This window comes from Seriola dumerili, unplaced genomic scaffold (genome assembly GCF_002260705.1).
Source record: "Seriola dumerili isolate Sdu_G_001 unplaced genomic scaffold, Sdu_1.0 BDQW01000011.1, whole genome shotgun sequence".
In the NCBI taxonomy this organism is placed as follows: Eukaryota; Metazoa; Chordata; class Actinopteri; order Carangiformes; family Carangidae; genus Seriola; species Seriola dumerili.
Genome location: NW_019174266.1, coordinates 5,547,986 through 5,554,906, shown reverse-complemented (window position 1 = coordinate 5,554,906; position 6,921 = coordinate 5,547,986). Strand labels below are relative to the sequence as shown.

The window sequence follows — 6,921 nt, the reverse complement described above, 5'->3', positions numbered from 1 at the left end:
AAAAAAGTCATAGTATAGTAGGGCATAAAAAGTCATAAAAAAGTCATAGTATAGTAAGGCATAAAAAGTCATGAAAAAGTCATAGTATAGTAAGGCATAAAAAGTCATGAAAAAGTCATAGTATAGTAGGGCATAAAAAGTCATAGTATAGTAAGGCATAAAAAGTCATTTAAGTCATAGTATAGTAAGGCATGAAAAGTCATGAAAAAGTCATAGTATAGCAAGTCATAAAAAAGTCAGAAAAACGTCATAGTCTAGTAACTCATAAGAACATCATAGTATAGTAAGGCATAAAAAGTCCAGCAGAATTCCTGTCTGGAGCCTGAAGAGTAATAATTGAACACTTGAAGTTATCATTTAACACTTCGATTGATTCATCTCAAATTCTTTCATTAAATGATTACTTTTCCATTTATAGCATGCATTCATTAAGTTAAAGGAAAACAAAATTATTCAATTTACCAATTAATTATTTCCTTATGTTTCTCATGAAAGTGTCCAAGTTCGGGTCACAGTGGCAGCATGTTGAGCAGAGTAGTCCAGTTGTCCGTCTCCCCAGCAACAAATTACATTTTTAACAATTTATGAAACTGATTCTAACTCCATTCACTATCATATTCCTGTCACAATTCATTGTTTCCTGTTTTTGCAGTTTTAGTGATCACAAATTTTAAGTCTTACCTAAAGCAAAGCAACAGTCAGAGCACAGGATTGTTATTGATAAAATTACTTTTCTTTAATCAATGTATGCTTTAAATGTAAATTATTCCATGGTTCCCTGCAACAGACTAGTTCCAAATACTCTTTCATTAACAAACTGAATAAATAGCCAGTTATATCTGAAATTAGTTCAAATCTAAAGCCAATGTTCCAATTCGCTATTTCAGCAAGAGAGTAAATCACTACTGGCTATCACCAAGAAGTGAGAATACTATTTTCCTGTTGTTTTAATAACTTCCATCAGTCTGACACTCTGCTTTGCTGTGTATGTAATCTCAAAAATGTAAAGGGTGTGCAGTGGTACTCAGAAATCTGTAGGGGTCATGAGACAAAATTTTTGTTAACCATTAACACTGTATTGTATTTCAGATTATAATGTGAAGTCTTAATCTGAAATGTAACTAGAGACTAGATCTGACAGGTTAATGTTGTGGCATTCAAGTTTGAAGCTGCTTAAAAATACTCAAGGTACCTCAAAATTGCAATTCAGTACAGTAATTGTGAACATACTCAAGTTACTTTCCCCACTGAGGATATTATCCATGCTACTCTTCATTATAGTTAAGCAAAGATCATTAATCGTCACCTTCTGGCTAAAAAAAGAAAAGGGACCATTCTTGTGAATAATTATGTCTCTTTATTCAGAGCATTAATACACATGATTCTACAGTCCTCGTGGTGTTTTGAAGTTCATTCCGATAGTTGGCTGAGTGACTTGAAGGTTGGACAGGCCACCGAAATCCTACAAGAGGAAGAGAGAGTCGTCAGGATTTAGATAAACAAACGAATATTAGTCATAACATGCAGCGAATTACACGTTTATTTATTTCTGTGTGAGGAAGTCTGGAGCATTGCTTTGATAAACCCTGTCATTAGAACTACAACAATTAATTGACCAACATAAAATAAATCAACTATTCTGATAATCGATTAATTGTATCAATCAGTTTTCACCCAGAAAGGCCAAGCATCTATGGCTGCAACTAAAGTTTTTTTTTATTATCAATTGATTGACAACTTTTTGATGTTTCATAGACTAACCAACTTGTCAATTGTCACATTGGATACCATCACCTTGGGCTATAGGTAACTGAAACGAACATTTGTAACAATTTTCTGATGAGTGATTAAATGAGAGAATCATTGTTAGTTGCTACGTTTTATGCAAACCTGTTATTTAAAAAAGGCTTTGTCACAGTTTATCTACATGCTGTCTGAAAAACCAGACTGCTGACTTTGACAACACCTATGTGCAGTCCAAAATGATAAGTTTTGTAATATAGAAAAAAATGTTCTTAGCACAGTCATGTGATGGGCTTTTCTAACAGTGGACATTTTCCCTTGTCAAACACAGGTGCAACTCATAACAGTCATGTCTTCATTGTTAGTGTTATCCGGCAGATAATCACTGGTGTGCAAAGTGGCTCACTGAGGAACCTACAGTGAAGAGCCATCATTAATGTGATAATTCTTTTTTTTATCTGAATGTACCTGTCATATTCCTGGAAAGCACTTTGGTCTACATTTGTTTTTAAATGTGTTCAATAAATTTACTTTGTGATACAAGTCAGAATTTCTGCTATGAGAAATGTCAACAAGTCTAAACAGATTACTCTGAAAGAATTTGTATGAGAGAAACTTCTAATGACTGAAACTAAAGAAAGTACCAACGTAACAGATCAAAAGTTCTTCACTGAGTGTGAGCAGTGAGACATTAATCAGCTTCAAAATGTATTTTACACTGACCAGCATCTTCAGCATTTCCTTTGTGTCTGGATCCACCTCGATGAGCTCCTGGTCCAAAGCAGAAATCTAGAGGAAGAAATAAACATAAATAAACAAATTAACTGTCTGGACTGTGTCTTTTATACCTTTCAGAAAAACAGTCTGCAAGTTAAAAAGGTGTTAAGTCTTTCTTTGTAGGTTACACCAAAGCTGCTCAGCAAAATGATTCATCAAACCTGCATCTGCAGCCTTAGAAAAAAAATCATTATCAAGCCAAACCACCAAAGCACTTAGAGAAACTGTGAGATGTGAGTTTCCAAATCAGCGCAACAGCTGTGCTGTCTCATGAAACACAGATAAGACAAAGTGTGAACAGACCTCTGGGACGTAGTTGTCCCTCCTCTCTCTCTCCTCCTCCTGCAGCTTGATAGAGATTCCTCTGACTGGACCACGCTGGATACGCTTCATCAGGTGTGTCACATACCTGAGACGCAAGCAGGAAAACATGGTTATTATATGAGTTTAAGAACCAACTCATTAGTAAAATGCATTTTCTCAGTTTCATATACCGTATTTTCCGCACTATAAGGCGCACTTAAAAGCCTTTAATTTTCTCAAAAAACGACGGAGCGCCTTATATATGGATTAATTCTGGTTGTTATGGCTACCGTGGTCAGGAGCGTTGCGGAGTAATACATGTGCTTCACCATAATATTACAATGTGTGTGTATAAAGACCCCAAAATGGCACCTGTCAAGAGACACGCTTACGACGCGGACTTCAAACTCAAGGCTATCAGTCACGCAGTAGAACAGACTGTTTTCTTTACGTGTTACAACTGAACAAGGTTGGGAGTTATTAACATTAACACGCTCATTAACATTTGAACAATGTTAAGAGTTATTGTGAACGTGTTTAATAAAGTTTGACTGACTGACTTATCTGACTGTTTTGTTTCGCTTAATGCGCCTTATAGTCCGGTGCGCTTTATATATGAAAAAAGTTTGAAAATAGACCATTCATTGACAGTGCGCCTTATAATCCAGTGCGCCCTATAGTGCGGAAAATACAGTAATTTAACAGTGAATTTAATAGTTTTCTTTACAATTTTAAGAGATCACTTTGGTAACATCTGTCAACATTTCTGACAATTCAGTCCAAATGAAAGATAAAAAAATTTAAATTCAGCAATATTCAAAACAGTTAAGAATGTGTTGCAGCTGTAATTTGAGGCGTTGTGCCACTAAACCTAATTGTCAGTGGTTATTCCGCAACTGCTTTCAAGTTCATAATGCAATTACAATTAAAATACAATCATAACCTGTACTCTACTGCAAATTATTGTTTGTATTATTTATGAAGACAGAGGGGCAGAGCTGAAAATGGGTGTTTACAAGTACAATGTTATATATAAATGTTGATATGATACAAATGAAGACTATAAACAGGAAAACTTTCATTAAGTAACCACAAATTATATTTTCCAACTGACGGCCTACAAAGAAAATCAACTAACTACGTAACAACAATCATTTTGTGGTGACCACAGTTTGAGTTACTAAACAACACACAGTCAACCTGCTCTGTATTTAACATCTGCTGAGTATATACAGGACTGACCTGCAGCTATCTACAGAGAGTACGATGTGGTGTTCAAGTCTGGTCCACACGTAGGTGGGAGCTGTAACAACACTTTCATCAAAGCACAAATAGCTGCCGCACACTGACTGTAACACAACAAAACAAGAGGCCAGCACCTGTTTCTACAGCACCAACTCTGATTAATTGCAGATTCTAAACAAAAAGCTTCCATTAAAAGAACTCCATTAAAAGTGGTCTAAATGTTTGATTTAGATGAACAGCTGCAGGAAACTACAGCAGTGGTGTCTCTGAGGGAACATGCTGCCTGCTTGCTCACTCTGCTCACATCCACTGACCACACACATTAACGGTGGATTAGGAGTCTTTCTTCTGACATCAATCTTAAAGGCTCAGGACTGCAGCAAAGAGAACGTGGTCTCATTCTGACAGCCGACATACGAGGACGAACGTCTGGATTGCAAAACGTGAGAGAGATTCATCTACAGGAATGTAACATTCAGACAGATATCAATCACCATGTTTCCATTCACACTGATCATATGATTTATGTAAGGAAATATTCTGACATGAAAACTGAGCTCTATCTTGAATTGAGATCATTAACAGATTGAGCAGAACAGTTAGTTTACTGCTCATCTTTTTAACGTCAACATCAGTAATGTTAACATCATCAAGCACAAGCATCAGTAACAAGGCTGTTAAGACCTACAACAAACAATATGGTGCAGCACACATTTTCAGTCCTGTTGTTCTAAGACTTGACTTATCACAATTACAAAAGTCTTGCAGGGCCATGAATGCATGACAGCCAATGTGCATAAAGATAAGAGGCATGTTTGTATCAACCATGACACTTTGTGGTCATCTTTCAGACTCTATCTGATGAAGGCCAGGTCAAATAGACTCAAGACCTCTTACTCTTTCCTCTGATGTTTCTCATTACTGTGAGAGACATAAGTGGGGTCTTCCTTAGAGATACTGATAGGACTGACAAGTCCGTAAAAAATAAATAAAATAGGTACAACAAGTACAACCACAACCAGTAACATACTTCAATCAGAATTTATAAGAAGCCATTTTGTTAAACAATTATCTGTGACTATTAAAAACGTATGTTTGACCTTTCAGGATAATTAAGCTGTGATCTAGGGTGGCATGTAATGATAAAATGCCAGTTATTATTGGCCAGTCCAAGGTGACATCCTGTAATACCCTGTTATTCATCATACTCTCATGTACAACAAACCGCTACAACCAACCACATCCACAAAGTTTTTACTTGAAAAAAGACAAACGATTAATCGATTTTCAAAATAGTCGTCAGTTACTTTTCTGTCAATTGACAAATCGATCAGGCAACAGCAAGCATAACTACTTTCCACTCCTGTGACAAATCAGACACGTTTTTAGTGAATCCACATCAACGTAATGGGAGTAACTAGATAAACTTGATCAAAAACTTCCTTCAGACAATCACTGCTGCTGAAGAACAGCTTCATATCTTCATCAAATCTGAAAGGAACTCAAAAGATGACCCAAGCTTCAACAGACGAACAGACAAGTCATCTGCACCTGATAAAAGCTGAAATTCCACTTACCCGGCAATTTTGTTGCGCAGAGGCTTGCTGGGGATGATGGCGATCTCCTCGCACACCCTCTTGTTGGTGTGGAAGTCATTGCCCAGACGTGTGTAGTATTTCTCAATGATGACCCTGGCGGCCTTCTTGACGGTCTTGGTCCTGACGCGACCCTGAAGAGAGGCCAAACAGACAATTCAGTTTTACAATAATAAATAATAAATACAATAATAAAGGGTGTGAAGTGTGGAGGAAAATCACACATGAAGTTGTATAGTTGATGTTCATTACACTGGACTGCATCATTGGTCAGACTGGAAACATTTAAGCTAGGATAGTATTTTAGAAATCAATCAGAGACTGATTTCTAATCCTTTTTTGACAACACCTCCGGCAGAGACATCACTCACTCCATCTACAGTAAATATCAACAGCCCCCCCTCACAAATCAGACTGGGTGTATAACAATACCCATTATACTGATAGACATGTCAGAGTTGGACTACATTAACAAGGTTGTAAAATGTTGAAAACAGTCTCATATTTGTCAAATCCTTTTCTTTTGTTTATTGCTAAGTGTCCTTTCCACTTAACGGGAGCTAATTTGGGAGCAGAAGATCAAAACACAAATAACGTCGGATATTAACATTTGCGTGCCCTGTAAAAAATAAAGTTATGGTGAAATGCGGAGGCAAAATACAATTTACACAATTTCAGGCTAATTCCACGTATAAAATCTTGAAATGACTGTAAGATTTGTCCTGATATCAAATGAAACATTAGCCAGATAACGACGGTGAAAACTGATAGAAGCGAATCTTTACGAAATCAGTTTTCAGCTGAAACTTTCGGCAACCAAGTCTAATAAGATTTAAAGAGTGGATATTAGCGTAAACCGACCCGGGCCAACTGATTATGTGTAGTACTACACGAGTACCGGCGTTGTTCTGGCTGAGTTTAACCGACTACTGGCCGGTTAACTGCCACAGTAAAACGGTAACATTTAGCCTGTGTTTACATATATCTAACTCCTATAAACCGCCTCGATATCTAGCGTTAAGAAATCTTTGTGCCGTTTGTGTGCGGACTGATGCTTGTAGCCGCTTGGTGGACAGACAAACAGTGAGGATTAAAGAGGATTGTGAGGGCTGGTGAAGTGAAATGTTTCTCAGTGTACCCACCATGTTGGCTGGGACCAGTGGAAGAGAGGCACCGGAGGGTCATACAGGAAGTTTATAGTTTTCAGGCTGCTCGATCACACCACACCTGGCCAACAGCGCCGGCTAGCGGTGGGGGG

The 6,921-nt window shown here is 37.4% G+C and overlaps 1 protein-coding gene across 1 annotated transcript; it reads right to left on the bottom strand.

Annotated features, from left to right (window-relative positions):
* Nucleotides 1-1,337: 1,337 nt before the first annotated feature.
* Nucleotides 1,338-6,889, bottom strand: LOC111224111 (40S ribosomal protein S17-like). Its single transcript, XM_022748515.1, has 5 exons — nt 6,806-6,889; nt 5,646-5,797; nt 2,824-2,929; nt 2,467-2,532; nt 1,338-1,462 (listed from the first exon to the last, which is right to left on the bottom strand). Exons 1-5 carry the CDS (start codon nt 6,806-6,808, stop codon nt 1,385-1,387), a joined length of 405 nt encoding a protein of 134 aa, XP_022604236.1. The 5' UTR covers nt 6,809-6,889; the 3' UTR covers nt 1,338-1,384.
* Nucleotides 6,890-6,921: the final 32 nt, after the last annotated feature.

Coding starts and splice junctions, on each gene's coding strand:
- LOC111224111 (XM_022748515.1), bottom strand. Junction 2,930..5,645: donor CTGCGCAACAAAATTGCCGG/GTAAGTGGAATT, acceptor CTTGCGTCTCAG/GTATGTGACACACCTGATGA. Junction 2,533..2,823: donor GGGACAACTACGTCCCAGAG/GTCTGTTCACAC, acceptor TTCTTCCTCTAG/ATTTCTGCTTTGGACCAGGA.